A 21,532-nucleotide genomic window follows, 5' to 3' on the forward strand; every position below is an offset into this window, starting at 1 on the left:
GTGTGTGTGTGTTTTAAAAAGTGAAAAGTTTGTTGTAAACTCAGACGGAAGACAAGAAAAATACTGCAGCGGCAACAACATGTCTGAATACCCGAGTTTCCAGTTGGGCAAATCCCGTTTCGACCAGGTATTGTTATGTGTTTTAACTCTATTTATGCCGTTATACGTACGTTTTCTCCATATGTTCATAGAAAACCTGTTGCTCCACCTGCACGTCTTTACATAAAACCCAGTGTAACGCTGTATGTCAGGGAATAAAACTTACATCCAGTGTCTGCAATTTTGTGTAAAACAGCCTCCACTCTGCGTGTCAACAAATAATAACATGTGTTTTGTCTGGTTAGAGCTAACAAGAAGTGTGTTTTTAATGTGTAAAAAAAAGCACAAAATGCCCTCGTCTTCAATAAAACTAAGACTATAACACTGTAAATCAACAATTTAAACATTTTGCGGCCAGTTTTACTGTGTTAATGTGACATTTTAGAAACTCGTAAGACCTGAAAAGTAAACATAGCTGCGGTGACAAGAACTTTGAGCTCAGAGAACTACGGAAGCCCGTAGGTGCGATGCTAGTAAACAGTAAACAACATTTCACTGGCAGAAATGGGCTAAAATGACTTAAATATCATATTGTTTTTTTTATGAAATGTATTTTCTAACAGTGCAAAACAGGCAAAAGGATTAGTTGGTGACTATTTTGATTGTAGTAATTTTTACTGACTAATAAATAGGGCTGCAACCATTATTGAATTAATTGATCCTTTTGAATCTTTCTTTTAAGATTTAAAACTCGCTTTCTGATATTCCTTTTTATTAAATGTGAATAGTTTCTTTGCCCATTATAGCAAATAAATGGTTTGTGGGCAAAATAATCATAATTTCCTGGTTTGAGAAACTTTATTTTTTTAACATTTTCTGACATTGTAGAGACCAAACAAGTACCTAATTAATCGAGAAAACACTTGGCAGCCATGTTGTTGTACAGTATGGCTGTAATATGAGACAAGCTGAAACTTTTTAACTGGCAAAATTGGGTCATAGACAGGTGACAGGTGACCAGTGAAGCAGGTAAAGAAGAGTCACCTGTTCTCTGTCACTCGCCAGCATCACTTCAAACTCGCCAAGTTTGAATGAAACTTGTAAATAAGCGAATTAAACAGATTTTTGACAACTATTTCAACCCCCCTTCATGTTTTTATCATGCATCCATATGTTCAGGAAATCACGAGGAGCTGCAGTGAGTCACAGACCAGATTTTCATCCAAATTAGCAGTTAGTGTAATTAAAGCGAAAGCCGGCGAGGGAGGAGGCTTCGGAGGCTGCGTGCAGCGCCGCCGCATCTTTCTAAATCATTATTCATTATTATTCCTTATGCTCGGTAATGATTAAATGATTGAAATGTGTTTCTGGAACAGTCATTACAGGAATTAATTGCAAATGGTGTGAGAAGATTTGAGTCCTTAAAAAAAAGATGCACATAAGAAACAGTTTGTCAGCCGCATTAATGAGGAGGCTCCACCTGCTGTGTTAAAACATCTGGCTCGCTGTAACACGACTGTTTACTGTGCCACAGCTGAAATCTGGTCTGGGCTCTTATATTTGATTTTTTTTTTTTAAAAACAAGTTTATTTTCCCTTTATACTATTGAAAAAGTCACATTTTTGTAAAGGTTTTCATCCCACCTTGGATATTTCAGTGATTACATGTGGAAATTGTGAAAGTTTTATGCTTTTGCACAGTTATTAGGTTGTTCCTCACATGCCATGTGCGTGTTTTTGTAAGAATGTCTTGAGAAAACCCCTTCAAATCTGGTGCAAGTGTTAATTTGAATACATATTTCAGTGCCAAAAGTTAAAGGTCAAGGTCATAGAGGTCATAGAGGTATGATTTTGGCCTATTTTTATGAATTTCCTGAAATGTTTGGTCATTTATCCTAGTTATTGGTTGTGTGAGACAAATATTAATAATTTATTGTTGTTCACGAAGCCTTTCTTCATTTATGTCGCATTTAGGATGACGTTTTCTATCATCTTGTCCTAGAGCACGTTTCTTGGTCGGTTCAGACACTTCCTGGACGTGATTGACCCCAGCACCCTGTTCGTTTCAGAGGTAAGGACACTGAATTGTTTATTACTTGCATCTGGTTTGAGGAAAAACTGATCCTAACCTTCTTTAAATGTGTGTTTCAGTTGAAATGTAATAGTTTTTTTGTTTTTTTTAAGTTTATTAAGATTAGGGTTAGGTGAGGTTAAGGCAAGGGCACTGGGTGACTAATAGCTGGTTTAAATTTAAAGTATTTTTTTATAAAGAAAATGTTTCTTTATATTTCTTAAAATCCTTGCTTAATTAAAACCAATTACATAAAAAATATCAACTTTATTTGTATAGCACCCTTTCATACAAGGATTGCAGCTCACAGTGCTTCACAATAAAAGGAAAATAAAATTTAAAAAGCAAATACAACAATAAAACACACAACACAGGGTGGAATGAAAAGAAAAAATCTAAAGTCTAAAACTGTTAACTTTGAAATAAAACAAAAGATGCAAATAAAACAGTAAAATACAACACAGGGTGGAATAAAATAGCAAATAGCTCAAGTCAAGGCGTTAAAAGTACTTTAGGACTTACTTATATAAACACTGACCTTGTCGGGACCAGCTTTTGGTCTCTATAAGGACAAGTGGGCCTGACCATGGAGACCAAAACCTGGTCCTAATGAGACAGAACCTAATTTCTGAGAAACTGGTTAAGTTTAGGGCTATGAATTGTGGTTGGGTTAAGATTAGGGTTAGTCATTACCTGGTTATGGTTAAGGTTAGGGAGGAGGCTTTGTGTAGGAGGCTGTCCAAATGAATGGAAGTCAATGCAAGTCCTTAAAGGGATAGGTGTGCGTGCGTGCGTGTGCGTGTGTGTGTGTGCGTGTGTGTGTGTGTGTAGTCATCAGTGCTCTGGTGCTCTGGGTAATGAAGCTGTTAGCAGGCTCTTTGGTGACAGTAATAGCAGGAGTAGTTTCTGGGATGTGAAGAGGTGTGGACATGTGGGGCAGCTGTGATGGGTGGAGAAAGTATATGCACACACACACACACACACGGGCGCACACACACTTGCACCCTACTGGGCCAGGCGTAGCCTCAACTTGCCCTTAATGACGAGAGTGGAACAGGGATGAACCTGATTTTACACACACACACACACACACACAGATGGTGAGCTCATTAGAGCAAATTGGGCCTCATGACCTTGTATTTTGCCCGACATTAGACAATGATCACACCACAGAAAGCTGCTCATTACCCCGTTTGTCAAGTGAAAATCAGCATGAAAGTTTTTGTTAAAACACAATTACTGCATGTTGAGCCGCGTGGCTTAAACAGCGGAAACGAAGAATAATGTCCGAGCATAGAGTCTCCAGGATAAAACTGTCCAGGCTTCACTTTTAACTTGAAATCCTTTTCTTCTTAATCCAGAAACGACTGCAGGAGTGTGTCGAGCTACTCGACAGTTTCAGCCGAAGAACTCTGTCTCCAGATGTGACAGATGCTCAGGTAAAGACTCAAGGACTTGAGTTGATTGGCCAAGTAACGCTTGATTTCCAGTAGTTTACAAGCATAATGTCCCTCTTTATAAATTGACTGATGAATAGATAAATAAATAAAAGCCTAAATCCGCTGACCTGTGTAAACCCCTTTCCTCTTTTTAACACACCTTTTTGTTTTAATCTCGACAGCTTTGGGAAGCTCAGAAAATAAAGCAGGTAAAATGTTTCTGTCTGTCCCTAATATAAGCATGTCCATTGTGTGTCCTTGTGAATCGTTTTCATCCATCCATCTTCTACCGCTCATCCGAGTCTTGAGCAGAGAAGCCCAGATGGTGTCGGAACGCAGACAAGAATTAGGTTTACTTAATGTCATGTAAACATGTTAGGGTTAGACTAAAATCGAGCTGGTCTTAGTCAGACTAACATACCTGGATAATGTGATTCATAGTCTGATTACTCTATGCTTAGTCGGACTGGAGTCGGACATGGCGTTCTGCACATGCACCAAGAGATATGTTTCCATGTTTTTACTGACTTTTTAACTGGAATGTTCCCAATTCCCAATATGTAGTGAAAGAGATGTCACATGACGGCAGCTTTAAGTAGTTTTGTGGTGTAATTTTATCCACTCCGGAGCCAGAACTCCACTTGGAGGTGGTGCCCTCGGCTCGTAGGTTAAGGATGCGTTCCAGTTGTGGTTGGAAGTCGTAATCTCTGAGTTCTTAGTCGGATTACCAACTTGGAAAGCTGAAGCTACCTCACAAACCCCTACATGGGATTTTAAGTTGGCTGCCACTCTGCTACTTGTACCGTTAATTGCACTTCTGTCTTGTTTATTTCACGTTAAGTCGGTCGCAATTAGTTTCAAAGCACATGCAAAACTTTTCCTGCACGTGTTTTAACCCCCAAAGTAAAACTCCTCTTTAAACATTTGAACTCCACTCACCCCAATCATCGTGCACTCATTATCACCTGATTCTGATCGGTACGCTTTCATTACAGGCAATCATCCATCCTGACACGGGGGAGAAGATCCCGATGCCCTTTCGGATGTCGGGTACGGTATCTCGGCGCGGAAGCCTCTGGGTGGAGTGGGATCTAGGGGCTTGTTATGTGGTCCAACACGGAGGTGTCGTTCACCCTGGGAACTGTCACCGCTCGACGGGGCTCCTCAGGTTTTCTCGAGCGTTGAAAAGGTCAAGCTCAGCTGGGCGCTGATTAAAATCGCTCTCCCACGGTGATGGAGACGTTCTGAACGAGCAAAACCCAAGTATTTCTGGTCCAGTCGCAAAGTCTCACCTTTCTCATGAGATGACGTTGAGGTGTTAGAGAGATGTTGGGATGAGGATTGAACGAGGGAGTGGAGTGAAGGACAGCATCAATTAACTAGTCGGGACCAATGTGGGGTGCTATATAAATATTATCTCTTGGTCTGTCAAACCTGTACGGGCCAAAGATTTAGACACAGGCTGTCAAAAATCTACAAAATATGACACTGTACAATTCATCAATGACAGTTATGAGTGTAAGGTGGTAACAGTGGCTGTCTTTTAACAGGTTTTATTCCATTTGGCACACCAGTGGTAAGACCATATATACTAACTTGCCGAATAATGTATCATATACTATTATTCGTTTCATTTTTGGATTGACTGATAAAAGGTTTGTCCTGCAGATTGTTGGCCTCCTCCTCCCAAATCAAACGCTGGCATCGACGATCTTCTGGCAGGTAAGTGGACTACATATTGTTTCACAAGAGTCGGTTCAAAGTCCGACGTGGTGAGACCTATAAAGAGACGGCGCTTTACACAAATTTACTGTACTTTACTTTCACACCTTCACATAAATAGCATTTAACTAGTGAAACAAAGCCAGACTTTTATTTTGAAAGAGTTGCAGGAAATGTATCAGTCACAAAAAAAATCGATTATTGAATAAAAATCGTAAATCAAACTATTTTAAGGATGTGAATATTGAAAAGTGAACAAAGACATAATTTTTGTGGACAAACAGAGACATTATTTCCATTTTCTGACATTTTATGCACCAACGATTACTCGTTTCATCTGGAAAATGCTCAACAGATGAATCCACTATAAAACAATCGTTATTTGCAACCCTACATGGCATTTAATGATTATTATTGAGTTTAAAACAAATATTGTGGCCCTTTGCCTGCCTCATCTACGTCGGCATGGCCCCCTCTTGCTGTCGCACCTGTAGTTGACAGTTGAAAGTCACTGTCTGAGAGAAGAACATTTACTAACCAACTTATCCTCATTTTTCCACAGTGGCTAAATCAGAGTCACAATGCCTGCGTTAACTACTGTAACCGCAACGCCTCCAAGGTAACAGTGTCTGCAATAAAGTCCCATTTGGACAGAGTAGCATATGCAGGAACAGTTGCCTGCGGTATGAGCTGTTGTCATATTGTTTTCTCACTTCTCTTTCACTCTCACTTTAGCCAGCGCCAATCTCTAAATTTGTCCAGGGATACATCGGAGCTGTGACAAGTGCCGTCTCCATTGCTGTGAGTGTGCTGTGAAACCACTCATTATTGTTGTCATTATCACGCTTATTTTTGTGTTTAATTTATATTTATATTGTCTCTATATCTACTGTGTATATATCTCTATTTTTCTTGCCTACGTTTGTTTTAGGACCATTTAATAACGAGTGTAAAAAAGTGTCCATGTGCAACGTTTAAAAGTGCTATATAATTAATACAAATGTATTATTATTATTATTATTATTATTATTATTACATCATAAATAGCTACACCTCTGTGGTACAGTTATATATTGATGTCTATTGTAAATCTATTCAGTTGTTCTATCGTACATTTATACATAAATGTCTCGTACATCTATATATAATGCTACATCTATTTAGTGCTATCTCTACCGTACATCTAGCTATATCTCTATCGCGCAGCTATGTATTGTTATCTCTTGTAAATCCATAGACCGCTTTATCGCTGTTGTCCAGCTATATGTTAATATCTATATGTCTCTTGTAAATGTGTGTATATATAGTTGTATCTCTATCGTACATTTATATACGGGTACCTATATCTGTGTATTCATATCGCATTGTTCGTTTATATACAGATATACAGTCTCATACATCTGTATGTTGACATCTATTATGTCTTTATCAATCATCTATATATTGCTATCTCTATTTAGCTATATCTCTATTTTACGTATATATATATATATATATATATATATATATATATATATATATATATATATATATATATATATATATATATATATATATATTGATTTTTCTATCTATAGATAGCTTTATCTCTGTTGAGCAGCTATATATAGTTGTATCTCTATCGTACGTCTACGTATAATGTCTTTATCACATATCTGTGTATTCATATCGCACTTGTTTGTTTATATACAGATGTCTCATACATCTGTATATTTGATAACTCCACACATCTATGAATAGCTATGTCTTTATCAATCATCTATACATATTGCTATCTCTATTGAGCTGCGACTCTATCGTTCATGTTGATATCGCTGTTGTACATCTATATACCTATACATACATCTGCACATTGAACTTATATATATATATAGCTATAGGTCTATTGTACATGTATACATCAATAACTCTTTCGTACATCCATTTATCTTCAGCTCTATGAAACATCTCTATTGATGTCTCTATCATACATCCATATATATATATAGCTACCGTACACTTGTCTCGCTCTATCAATCCTATACCGTGTACATCTATATATCTTTATTTCTTTATATAATAATACATCTCCATTGATGTCTCTATTGTATATCCATACACGATATATATCTCTTTTTGCTGTCTAACCCGAGCTCTTTTGATCAAAAACCAAAGGTTTTGCGTTATTTTGACAGAAGAAGAAGTCGATTATCAGTATAAATGTTTTATTTCACTTTTATTTTACCCTTTGTCACGTCTTACCTTTAAGTCATCACATATCTACAGACGGAGTATGATCTATACACACACACACACACACACACGTGCTTAAGTGTGGACACTGGGCTCAAACCAGGCCAATTACTGCTCTGACTGTCAGCTTATCTGGCTGCTGCTCTCGGACCTGACAATGGAAGTAACCAGGAAATTTGAAAAAGGGGAAAAAAAGAAAAAATGCAAGTGTGTGTGTGTGTTTGGGGGGGGGGGGAGTTGTCTGGAGGGCGGAACGACAGGCCAGGAGGGGGTCAGGAGCTCTGCAATTAAACGTCCGCTCTGCTGATGAACCCCTGCCATGCTGGGGAGAGCTGGAGGCAGCAGTTGCGCGGTGGTGTTTTATCAAAGCGCACATAGCCCATCGATTACAGCCCACTGAGTTCAAACACAGACGACACCTTTTTTTATGTCATTTATAAAGGTTTACTCGTCTTTGTTTCAGTGCTTCTCTGTGCAAGTCTGTTATTATTATTTTTTAAATATTCAGCGTCAGCTTTGGGACGATAAATGATTCATATCATGCATCACAATAAAAAAAGCACACAGTGAGATTTTATGATGTTGGATAATCCTCATTTAGGAAAATCATTAATATTTCACGTGAGTGACGAGCACAATGAGATAACCTGCGTCTTTCTAATTATTCATAACGATTTTAATTTTACCATAGCGTAAGGAAACCTGGTTTAAGTGTGTTTTTAGAGCCATTTCAAGAGTTTAGACGTTATAATAAAGTACATTAATCATAATTTTGGTCAGGATAATCATGTCAACATTCCATTTAATGTTGTTTTTGATTTGTCTGGGTCACGTGCGTCTGGTTTTTCAGGTGGGTCTGAACACGTTGGTCCAGAAAGCAAACGGCTTCAGCCCAACAACCAGGCTGTTGGTGCAGAGGTTCATCCCCTTCCCTGCAGTGGGTGAGTTGAAAGTGCGTAAGAGTGCAACTCTTCCACTCATAACTCACCTTCCCAAGCACATAAGGAAACTGTAATGACCTTTGAATGTCACAAAGGATGTCGCTATCCGTCTGATACCGGTCAAAAACGGAAAATCTCTTACGCTTACCAAACTCAACATTTCACAAAGTACTTATCCAAGCACTAGCTGTAAAATAAATATTTATTACACTGTTGGAACATAGTGATTTTTCATAATCGTAAAGCAAGACCCCTGCCTAAAGTACACAATTATGGGTAGTGTATTCAAATCCTGCCAATAAACCCTTCTAAATGTTACACACTGGTGCTTTAAGTCAACAAAAATGGTGTCAATAGTTGTTCATTCTTCAACTTATCACTCAGTTCTTCTCTATTCTAACATAAGTAAACATCCAGTTACCAGGGATGAAATCAGTGAACTGGACATTGGAGAGATAAAACTATAAAATCACTACATGCACAGAGTGTAAAAACGTAAATACGAACCAGCCACAGCATTTCAGCTGAGTCATGTTGTGGGGAGCTTATTTCTTTTCAGTGGGAGAAGAACATTTGTTCCATTGTTGGAGAATTATGTCGTTGAAATTGCTTGAAATGTACACGCGTGTGTTAACAGCGGAATCCCTACCATAAATTTAAATTAAATTAGATTTTGCATCCATGTTTTCCTCAGTGATTTTTCTGTCTTTATTGCACAGAAAACTTAAAGAAATAAGTATTACAAAAGACATTTAATACAAATCCTCACTTCCAGTACATAATCATTAGATTGTACATTGTTTTTTTTAACACGACTGCTCTGTGATCCTGATTAGTCGCTGTATTGGAGCCAAGCACAGCAGAGCAGTCTGTTTCATTCCGCTCCTCGGTTTCCTTTCTCCTCCGCGGGCTTGGAGACGCTTTTCCGTGAGCTCGCGTTGTCAGACATGTGTGGAGCCACAAAGCTGATTTTCATGCCACTTCCACAAACACTCAGTCACACCCAGGGGTATAGACCCGTGTCCCAGAATGCCCCAGGCTGCTGGCTCATAATTAAATTGTTTGCTTGCCCCCACCCCTCCCCTCCGTTACCATCGCGGTTCTTTCTAATTAAATCAACAGGTTTCTACAGTGCAGCCTTTGCCTGGTAATTGGCTGCTTGTTAGGACTCTGCTGCCGCAAACAAATTGGATAATTACCCCTAAAGTGGCGTCTATGTCAAGGCCTCATTTACCTGATTTCTGTTTGTTCATTGTTGTTGCTGTTGTTGTTTTGGAAGCCCCACATAAAAGGTAATTAAAATGGCTAATTGAAGCGAGCGAAAGCAAAGTGCTGTTTGAGTTTTCACCCGCTTGATTTTGCTCCGCTTACTTAAGGCTAGATTTATTTGTAATAACCTAATCAAGCCGCAGACTGTCATTCAATTGGATTATTAAGACCTTAAAGGGAGGAAAAAGCCACGGCGCCACAAATTTATGGGCACAATTAACTTGTTGTCTTGTGAAATTGTTTTGACATTATGTGTGATATTTAGGAAGTAATTATGTGAAATGTTCTTGGGTTTACCGCTGCGGGATTAGATGAGTTAGAATTAGACAGGAACGATTTGGGGATTGCGGTTATCTTCTTTTGGATATCTTTTAGTCAAGCTTATTCACTTAGTCATAGATTTATAAAGGACTACTATCTGAGATACCTTCAAAAATATTATCTAATGCAAGGATTTAGGGTGGCAACTAACGATTACTTTCCTCATCGATTCAATTAATTTCCTGATTAGCTGGGTAGTTTGGTCCGTAAAATGCCAGGTTTGTTCATCCACAAACCAGAATAATTCAATTTGAATGGTTTCTTTCTTATATGGAGCAAAGAAACCAGAACATATTCACTTACAAGCAGCCGAAAGATCAGAAAGCTTGTTTTGATTATTAAAAAAAAAACACTCTAACCGATTTAATAATGATCTAAATAGTTGGCGATTCATTTAGTCATCGATTAAAATGTGCATAAATGCAATTATTTCTAAGAATTTCAGGTTACAGCCTCAAATTTATATTAATTTTCTTGCTTGGGGTTTTTGATTCCCACGTTCCATTTATTGTTCCTTAAAATTCCCCCGTCCATGCCTCGATTAATTGTTCTGCTAAAAAAAAAAAAAGAACACCCCTTGTAGGTAAAAAAGAGCTATTTACTCAGTCAAGTGAATTCCCGAGCCCCGCAGCTCTCCGCCACGATAACTCTGAACGCTGTCGTTAAAATTAAAAAGGCTCGCGGCAAAAACACTTAACTCTCTAAAATGAGTTTTCTCCCAGTCCTGTTTGGAGTCGAGGAGGAAGGATCGTCCGCATTAACATGCATTTGTGTTCATTTTGGCTCCCGTAAATAAATCGCAGGGGGAGCAGCTCTCCGCTGTTTGCTGACACATATGTCACCTTGGTTACATTCTGTCACGAGTGGTGTTTAGTTGGTGGAATATGACTGTGACGTATACAGTATTTTGATATTTTTTATTTTTTCATTTTAGCCACTTGCCATTTTCCCTCATTGTTGGACAGCCTTTTGATAGCTGCTAACTCCCAGCACCAAAGTCCATAGAGAAAATCGCTGATTTAAGATAAATGCTCACGGGAGTTATTAATCCACTGCTGTCGCCGTTGGTAACTTCATATCTGTTATTCTGCGACTCACATGTTCAAATCCTGCCTTCAGATTTACCAAAGTGACACAAACTTTGACCAGCAGCTCCCAGTGTCCATGTGAGCTAAAAACACTCATTTTCTCTACAGACTTTGGTGTGGGAAGGGAAAGTGGTTTGCAAACTTAAGTTTCCAGCAGAAAAGGGCTTTTTTTTTGACAAGATAGAGAGGAAAACACATTCTTAATGTTGATTTTATTTGGTGAGACATATGTCAAGTTGCTGAAATCTGTTTTTAGGAGCCATGTTATTAGTAAAAGTAAGTGTCCGACTCCCACGCAGGTCCATGGTAGTGGTGGTGAATACAACCTATTTAACTTAGCTAAAAATGTCTCCAAGTGTCAGGGTTTTTATGATTATTATTTCGTGTTGACAGTTTGTTTTGTTTTGATTCTGTGATCTCAACATGACACCGTTGTTAGCAGCTTGTTCCATCCACAAATGTCACCTTCATGATGTCTTTGTCACGTTCATGCAGCCGAAAGATCAGAGAGCTTGTTCTAATTATTAAACCGATAAATCCAAAATCAAGAGTCCTACAAGGTTTAGAGCCTAAATGTGAGTTAATGAGTCAATGAGAGCTTTAAGTCTCAGGATATTTATTATTATTTCCATGTTCACAGTTTTTGTTTTGACTTTGTGATCTCAACATGACACAGTCGTCGTATACGGTGTCACACTTCATTTCACGTTACATTTTCGTCGCCTCCGAATATTGCCACAACATTTCCCCAGGATCTCTGAATAATTGAAACTTGTGATGTCGAGTTCATGAAACTGTTCTCCTCAGGAAAAGGGAGGAAAAGCCCCTAAACATCCTCTTCTGTGAGTCAGTCTGCCGCCCGATATATCACCCAGCCACAGAGTGCAGAGACAAATATGCTCATTTGTGAAATAATACAATATGTCAGTGTCGCCTCCATCCTCGCCAATGTTCTCACCTCTTGTGCAGCGAGTGCAAACGTCTGCAACGTGGTGCTCATGAGACACACGGAGCTGTCGGAGGGCATCAGCGTGCTCGACGACGACGGGAACGTGGTGGGAACATCCAGAATCGCTGCCAGGCATGTACGTATGTGCGTCTACCACGGAAAACAAAAACATATCAGATGTCACTTTACCGTGTGTTGTAAACACGACCTTGCACCTAGGCATGAGCATCACTGAAATGATTGACGTCTATTTAAAAACGCTTTTTATACGACAGGCACTTTTGGAGACCGCCCTGACCAGAGTGGTGATGCCCATGCCGATCCTGTTGCTCCCTCCCATGATCATGTCAACACTGGAAAAGTAAGTTCTTTTATTTATATACATACGTATATGTGTATGTGTGTAAATGTGTATATGTGTGTCTATATGTATATGTGTGTATATGTATATATACGTATGTATATACATATATGTATATATATATATATATATGTGTGTGTATATATACGTATATACGTATATATGTGTGTATATATACGTATATATGTGTGTATATGTATATATACATATATATGTATATATACATATATGTATGTATATATACATATATATTATACAGTATGAAATGCTCCAATTTAGTCAATAGCTTAATCAAAATACTTCTTTAAATGATTGACATTTACCTATTCTTGTGAATAAAAATGTGTTTTTAGTATCATAATTATTAGATTTTCTTATTAAAAAGCTAGTTTGTCCAAGCTGAAACATTTAACAGTCACCCGAGACGCTCTTGAATAACAACAATGATAAAACCTCAGTATAACACTCGCAGTTCCAGTGAAAACATCTATAAAATGTGAGAGTATGGATGGAAACATTTAGTTCTACTAGTTTGTCACTGGTGTTGTGTGTGTGTGTGTGTGTCACTAGTTTTGTGCTTTAACCCTCTAATGACCATCAGGATAATCAGATTTATTTTGATTTTATGGCTGTAGAATTGTCAAAAAATGTTCAATGAGTGAGTGCTTCTGCCCCCATTTCCTACTTCCAACTTTCACTTTCAATACCTGGCAGTTATTCCACCGTTTAGGAATTACGGTACTGAGAAGCTGAAGAATGAATCTGATAGTTTTTTAACTTTCTAGATATCGCAAACAGTCTGAGAGTTACGATAACGAGATCCTGTTGGCAACAACAGGATTGGTAACGGAAGGGTAAAATCCCAAACACAGAGGAATCTGTCAAAAATGCCAAAAAGCTTAAAGTTAATTTAATTTTGGTTGCAGTTTCTCAACATTTTTTCGTGACCGTCCTGTCGGGGTGTTAATCACGGGGTACCTCACGATACAATACGCGATACATGGTCCACGATGCCAATAACATAACGATACAACGGTTCTGCGATAATCTATATATTGCAAGACAATCACGCAGCGATCATATTGCAAGAGGAAGATGTGCAGCCGTCTGCCTCAGCCGGTTGGAGTGAGAGTAAAAATGGGGGACAGAGGGGGGGGAAAACTTAAGTATCCCAACGTCCCAGATCCCTTTTGTCCTCAGTGCTGTGAGAGCTTGATAAGCCCCCTCTCTGTCAGTGAACCTGCTCCACCACTGTGGCCGTAATAACGTCTTAATGATGCAGCGTGTTTTATAATGTGGACGTGTTGTCGTGATCGATGGCCTGGCTGGTGCCTGCCCGAGGAATGCTGGAATGGAATCTTCGTAACTCCCTGACAACACTTGTCCCGACTGCTCCGACCGAGCACAAGGGCTGAGGTGGCTGCTGCCCAGGTGTGTGTATGTGTGTGTTTGGGATTCCTGGCAGCTGAATGACCCAACAGGAAGTGAGAGAGAGAGAGAGAGTGAGACAGTGTGTGTGTGAGAGAGAGTATGGGTGAGTAGTGCTCAGTTATCCTCCATGTCAGCTCACCTTCACTGGCTCTCAATAGAGCGAGAACAAGGGGAGAGAGCTGTGTGAGCGGGCGGCCCCTCGGTGATAGATGACACTGCTGAGAGCAGATTCAGCCTCGGTGACAGCAGCCTCTGTCCTTTATCTGCTCCAGTAGCTGCGTGAGGCTACAAAACCGACACGTTTATTTGAAAACTGTGATTTATTTTAGGTCCGCATCTGCCTCTACCTGCAGTGGCAACATCAGCGGTGCTAAAGGAATAGTCTGACGTCTTGACAAGTTTGCTTTTCATTACACGGGGCGGACAATGCCACTCCAGTTTAAAGTCCTAGTAAAATGATAAAGATGTCTCTGACTTTGTCACTCCACAGGTAAATTACATTTAAACAACCTTCACTGGATTTGAATGATTAAAAGAGTTACTTATAGGATATGATATTGAACTTTGTTGATATTTGACATTTTGTTGATAGGACAAAAACTGATACACCAGTATGTAGATGCTCTTTAACTGAAATTATATTATGAAAAATAGTAAAGCACATGATTATTTATTGATTAAGACGTCAAATTATAGTTATTTACTTGCATTCCTGAACAGAAAAGTTTAGTTTTATTGACTTCTCAATGAAGAAGCCGGCTCAAATTTGGGCATAACAATAACATCTTTAATTTTACAGAAGTTTTTGAAAGATTTAAAAAATATTCATGTTTTTTAATTTTTATGACAGTTGGTCTATTAATACTGTGTCTATCCATCTATCTAAAATAAAGGGCCTGTCTTTAGTTTATAAAGACCTTTCACTGGTGTTGTTTTCTGAAACAAAATATTACTTCACATTTAGATGTTTCTTCTTGGGGTTCCTCAAGGATATTTACTGGGTCCATTATTTTTTCCAATGTATTCCGTCTATCTCTCCATCCATCCATCTATCTATAATTGACACTGAATATATATATATATACAGTGTATATATATGTTACGTATAAGCCCACATCAGAGATCATTTCATCTCTTCTGTAGTAAAATTAACATATTATTTCCATACCCATGTCGCAGCAGATGTACATGTAAATTTTCTTCATTGTGCAAAAGAAATAAACATAATAAATAAAAGCTGACGATGAGTGCGAGAGCATAGATGTCAAGCAGGTGGCGGCTTCTTCAGTCTCGTATTTTTGGCGATCCTTTCATATAGGGCTGAACAATTCATCGAAATTTTATCAAAATCGCAATACGTGTCCAATTCAAAACATGCGTCAAATTACCATTTTAGATTAAATATTGTCTTGAGCTATACTCATGTTCTTCGGACTGAAGAAAACAATCACAGTAACCCATTTATATATGTTATTGAAAAGAAAATTAGAGTAATTATGTAAAAATTACCATTCCCTCTCATATCAATTAGGTATTTAGTAAAAATCAAAAGTTTGCCAATTACGCTAACACATTTTAAAGCCGTTATCGGCCGTTTCCGATATCGTACCGTTAATATTGTGCCACCCTAGTTTGCTAAGCGTTAAAAAAATTAGCTTTCTGACTTTATAAATTGTTTTTTTTCCTGAGCCTTTTCTATTTATATCAGGAGCCTGCATGGTCAGCTCGATGTAGGCCATGTTTTTACAGTAGCCCACAGTGGACAAACCTTTGAGTTATGGGGCCCACTGAAGGCGACAGAGCTTCTCCAATGCACTCAGAAGGGAAGGGAATGTACACGCTGTACAGTTTACGAGCCGATTTTCAGGTTTTCATCCTTTCACATGTCCCAAATCCTACCTTCTCTCTCTCTCTCATACCTCACAACTCGACTTTTCCCTCTTTGTAATCCAGTTCTCTAAAATGTGTATGTGCACATTTCTGTGTGTGTGTGTGTAGCCTAATTAAACCATGGCAGCCATATGTGTTAATGAGCTCCCTCATTAGGCAGTAGCTCTCCTCGTTAGGGGGAGAGGCGTCGCTGGTGGAGGAGAGACTGAGCGGCTCGTTCTCAAGCTCCTGCTGAGTTCGCTGTCCCACACACTGAAGAGGGGATTATCCTACGGAGGCCAGCGAGGAGGGAAGACAAACATGAGACCGAGACCAGAAAATGTATTTCTGGAGATGGGGCTCGAAAAAATCTGTCGCCTCAAAAAAGAGAAAGAGTTGATTGTGTGTTTGTGTGTTGTTTGTTATAAATGATAAAAATGTCAAATTCTGCATATGAATTGCAGAGAAGGAAAACTTGCTTTATGATATAAGATTTGACTCTTTAAGGTGTTCAGTGTGACAGAAAAGTGTTTTTAGATCATCACACAATCATATAATAATCATATGAAAGTTGTTATTTGATGTTCAAAGAATAATCTATAAGTCTTAAATTCATTCACTTCCTGATTCACTTTACTGTAGTTACAGTGCTATGTGCTATCCTTAATTTCTGAATATTTTTGAATGGACCGTGCAATTGGTGACCACAAACACCTGCATTTGAAACCGTGTTGTCTTTCAAAATCATGTTCTAAGATTGTTGATTTGTTGCTTCTCCACTTATTCCAGCCATTAACATCATATTTTTTTGTGAATGTAGTTTAAAATCATTTATAAAAACGTATATCTATCAGAAATAGCTTTTCAAAGTGTGAGTATTACAGTGAAAATAGTGATTTTGCTTAAAATCACTGACTATTTTCTTTAAGATGTCTGAAAATTGTTGTTTTTTTGGAGTAGAAATCCCTGCGTTCACTTGATTGGTTTGTGTTTCCTTCTCATAATAGACCGTGCCTTTTGGTCACCACAAAAACCTGCATCTGAAACCGTGTTGTCTTTGATAAACTGTCCCCTGTGACATTCTAATTTTTCTTCTCCACTTCCACCACCAGATCTGAAGATGCATTTTCCTGTACATGTTCACTGTAAAGTCAAAAACAGTCAAAAGTGTCTCTTTGTCCTCCTGCGTCTCCACCAGGCTTCCCCTCCTGCAGAGGCGGCGGAGGCTCGTCCTTCCCGTCCACAGTCTGGTGTGTCTCGCTGCGTTTGGTCTCGCGCTGCCTCTCGCCATCAGTCTCTTCCCACAGATGTCCCAGGTATTTCATGCATGTCTGTCCTCAAAGATTCGGCTTTGCACACTGAGTTATTAGTAGAAATTCTGGGTCAAAACAAAGGACGTTTTGACACTGAGGACGTCAAAGCATTTCCACACACTGTCAAAATGTTGTTTTTTTGTGTCCCAAAAAGGGCTTTTTGAGGGTTGAGACTTTGTTTAGAGTTAGACTTTAGGTTAGGATTAGGATTAAGGTCAGGGAATTAACTGATCTGTTTAAGTATAGTGTGAGAAGCTGAGGAATGCATTACGTCTATAAGAAAGTGTGTCTGTGCGTCATTCTAACTTTGTATGTATAAAGTGTATATTTACATGTATATCCTTGCATATAGTGCGTGTGTGTTTATATACAATATTTACTTGTGTAACTTATTAATTAATTAATTAATTCATTCATTCATTTCATCCCAACATCACACAGTTGGGAAAAAAACAAATAGTATGTTTTTAAAATGTGTAAAAAAGTGGTGAGATCAGTATAACAGACCATGATAACAAGTAGGTTAGATCAGTCATTCCTAGAGATTCAATTCGGTGACTTTATTTCAGTTTTTTTTCTGTGCGTTTGTGTTTTAAATGACAAGTAATCTATCTATCAACGTGTAGTTGTTGCTGCTACCAGCTGGAGAATTGCAGTGAAAATAGTCAGAAACATTATATTATGGACAAATTTGCTGTTGTCGCAATTGTACTTAAGTAAAAAAGTAGCTTTCCCTATGGAAACTTTGGGAAACACCCTCTTGAAAAACCACAATTGATGAGACGACGGTAGCTCAGTGGTAGAGCAAGTTGTCTTTCAGCTCGAAAGACAACTTGCTTGTGTGAATGGGTGTGAAAAGTGAGTGACAGGAAATGCGCTGCACATGGATGGGCTGTATGAACGCGTGAGTGAACGGGTGAATGCCCGTCTCGAGTTCAGTTTTTGACAAATCCATTTTTTTATGATGGATCACCCAAGTATGTTCCAAAATTAATCGGATTTGAACATAATTAAAAGTAAGTGTATGTAGGAACAGACACTTTACCGTTAGACTAAGTTCAGATGTCTATATGTCTCATCGACATCTTCTCAGACCAGAATGGATGTCGTCATGCTTATGTAAGATGGTCATAGCTATAAGCAGATGAATTTCCATACAGATTCAGAAAGTCTTCTGGGTCTAGTGGATGTAAATGTAAAAATGTCAGGTGTGTAAAACACAGGCAACAAAGTCTCTAAGTCTGTTCTCTACTGAGTGATCTTGTTCATTTGCGTCTTCGATATGCGACTGCTCAGCTCAGATCTGCCATGACTCAGAGTTTCAGTGACTGATGCTGATGACCGGCGTCTCCTGACCTCCCTCAATGTTTCCCATCAAGCTGAATGGAGGTTCTCTCTCCTAATGAGGCGCAGCCCTCCGAGACGTGACCCGCTCTGTTGCGACCCGTGCCAGAGTCTCTCCTGCCTTCACCCGCCGATGCCATCCAGCCTGACGTCTTGACTTCACTGTGTCTCTCCGCTCATTCACCGATTCCCTCGTCTTCCACTCCGTCTCCCTCTCGCTTTGTCTTCCCTCTGCCAAATGACATGCTGACACAAGCCAACCGGCCCTGGCTTTAAAATGTTTAGGATTTAATTACCGCTGGAAATAGCTCAGACAGCCATATGGCAGAAAAAACTTCAGACATATGTGCCGCCAACAGTCCTGTGAAAAGCTGCCTCGCACTCCACGGAGGGGCCTGTTTTTCTCTCAAGTCCCTTTTGCACTTTTGCTAGGATAGCAGACGAAGGAAAACGGAAAAAAAAAGAAAAGAAAGAAAGAACTCCCCAAAAAGCAACATGAATGCCCCCGCTTCCCTGGACCCCCCGCCTACTCAATTTGTCCCACTTCCCCATTTCACACCTACCAAGATGTCTGATTAGGATTCTGCCTCCAACTCCAGCAGCCATCTGTCTCTGGTTCAAATATTGGGAGATGCAAGCCTCAAATTAGACTGTAATCTGCCAAGTTGTCTCTTTTTGCACATTAGCAGTAAATACGGAACATTCAGAGTCTTTAAGAATTATTTGCTCGCAAATGAAAACGGCTTCGTAAGACGGTCTGTGTACGATTATATAGAGCCTGCACTTTAGAACGCTGTATATAAACCTGTCCAGTCCTGTCTGACGGCCAAAATGCCAAAATAATTCCACTTAACGTATTGACCTCCTTGTTCTGCGATTTCCCACAGATCCGCGTGGATCAGTTGGAGCCGGAGATCGCCATGGCGACGCATTGTGAGATGGTGACATACAACAAAGGCCTGTGAGTGATCCCTGCAGCCCGGCGCGCTGAGATAGGGACCCGCTGTTGGGCATTGTTCAAACTGCCTGGGAATGAATGGTGGTAAAATTGGCTGCATTAGCCGTGGAGGATTAAACATACGTTTACACAGCAGTGCATGCTGGGAATTCGTGTCATTTGCACTGAAACGGTTGTTAATTAAGTAGTGAGACACGGGGGAATATTGTGATACCGTCCTGACACCTTTATAAATTAATATCAGGGATGCAACATGGACACTTATTAAGAATATAATGTCAAACGATCACAATATGGTTGTAAGACGGGGTTTTATCAGCGTGGCATAGAATGTTTTTCTTTTTCTTTCTTTTAACGATTAATATGTCGAGGATAATCAAGGAAAATCCCTGTTTTAAAACTGAATTATTGTCGCTGTGGTTTAGATTATTTGTTTTAACGCTGTGAATGAACTCGGGATTGAGGGCGTATGTTTCAGTATTTCTGTTTAGAATTCAGGCTTTTTGTGTCTCTTGAGCCATTAATGTGAAGAATACGGTATGTTTACGTGGGTGGGAATATTCTGCTGTTAACTGTTGTCATTGAAAAAGCATTGACTGATAATGTGTAGTGTTTGCATTTTAGTTTGTAATCAGATTATGATGCCCGTTTTCTCAGCATTGGATGCGATGTAGATTATATTAGCAACTATCATAATCTAAATATGACTTCTTCTGGATTCAGATTATTAGAGACATCATTCAGCCACCATTTATTATCAGAGGTCTCAAACCTGTGGCCTGTGGGCCCTATGCGACCCGCCATTCTATATCAACTTGTACTGAAGAACATTTGTATGGTTTTTGTTCACAGATTAATTTTGCATTATAAATACATTTACTATTGTGAATTGCACTTTATTTTGAAATTCTGAAAGACCGGCCCCTCCTGACCAGATTAGACGCTCTGTCATTTGAGTTTTTAGACCCCTGATCTATTCAACTATTCTACTTATTGGTAGGATCCTTGACTTTGAGAAGCACCTAGGAAAAAAATAGGACCCTTCCTGACTTCAAGGATGGGAACGTGTCATTTAATTCCTGCTAAAACTTTAGCCAAATTGTTGTTTTTTTGAAACATTTTAACAAGAAAATAGCAGCTAAGGTGTGTTTTGCAGGATCATAAAAGCTTATGCAGCTGTTTTGGAACTTGTGGACGATACACAATTTCATGACAGATTGTTGAATTCATCCAATTAATTTGTGACATTTGTTGTTTTTTTGTTTTTTTTGTTGCTATATTTATCCCCCGTTGCAGACGCACACATTGAAAACATCATTAATAAGTGGTTGTAAGTTCTATAAATGTGTTTTGCTGCCTGTAACTAAAATCACTGTCACTGCAGATGTTTCCAACTCCGTCAAAGTACACCACTCTGAATTACTGTGCAGTGTATAAAGAAAATAAATGGTGCCCCGTCTTTATTATTATTATTATTATTATTATTATTATTATTATTCAACTGTCAGTGCCTTATCGTTTGTCGTGATCTGTGTTGATTAGTTGTGTTTGCACAGTTGCCATGGGAACGCAGTGCGATTCAAGAAGAAGAAGCCACATGTGGGATCATCGGTGGAGGCGTCTGGTACGTCAATTCAGGTCAGACGAATCAAAACGGAACGCACTATAAGTCATCGAGCACTCTGTCAGTTGCATCAATCCAACTCATTATTTGTTTGTGTCATAATGAAAGTATTTCATCAAGAGCATTATTCACTGATGCACTTTAAGAAAAAAAAGCTAGCTCGTCCTTGTCCCTGTTCGTCCCATTATTTACATTGAAGGCGTTTAGCAGACTTACAAAAGAGGAATAAGCTGCATAGAAGTAGTCTTGGAAAGAACTCCACTAGATGTGAACAGTGGACTGATCCAAGTGCAGGAGGTGGTGCAGGGTAAGGGGGTATAGGTAAGTGCTAGGACAGAGGATGCTCTTGGAAGAGCTGGGTCTTCAAGAGCTTCTTGAAGATAGACAGGGATGCCCCCGTTCTGGTAGCGCTCGGTAGGTCGTTCCAAAGGAGTCTGGATTGTCTTGTGAGTGGTGTTGGCAGCGGCAGACGACAAACCTTTGATGTGGTAACATGAGCCTTTAGTCGGGAGTTGATGATGACCATTGCATGTCTCAGTTTGTGGGTTTTCGTGGGTGTATA

General features: G+C 39.2%; 1 protein-coding gene across 1 annotated transcript; it reads left to right on the forward strand.

The window, feature by feature from the left end:
• sfxn5a (sideroflexin 5a) lies at positions 1 to 20,815 on the forward strand. Its single transcript, XM_058616338.1, has 14 exons — positions 1 to 127; positions 2,041 to 2,109; positions 3,471 to 3,548; positions 3,731 to 3,757; positions 4,544 to 4,598; positions 5,099 to 5,124; positions 5,217 to 5,270; positions 5,833 to 5,889; positions 6,006 to 6,071; positions 8,353 to 8,443; positions 12,091 to 12,206; positions 12,346 to 12,431; positions 16,930 to 17,047; positions 19,276 to 20,815. The coding sequence occupies exons 1-14, from the start codon at positions 80 to 82 to the stop codon at positions 19,351 to 19,353; spliced, it is 969 nt and encodes a 322-aa protein (XP_058472321.1). The 5' UTR covers positions 1 to 79; the 3' UTR covers positions 19,354 to 20,815.
• Positions 20,816 to 21,532: the final 717 nt, after the last annotated feature.

The sequence above is a fragment of the Solea solea genome, chromosome 18 (assembly GCF_958295425.1).
Source record: "Solea solea chromosome 18, fSolSol10.1, whole genome shotgun sequence".
NCBI classification, from domain to species: Eukaryota; Metazoa; Chordata; class Actinopteri; order Pleuronectiformes; family Soleidae; genus Solea; species Solea solea.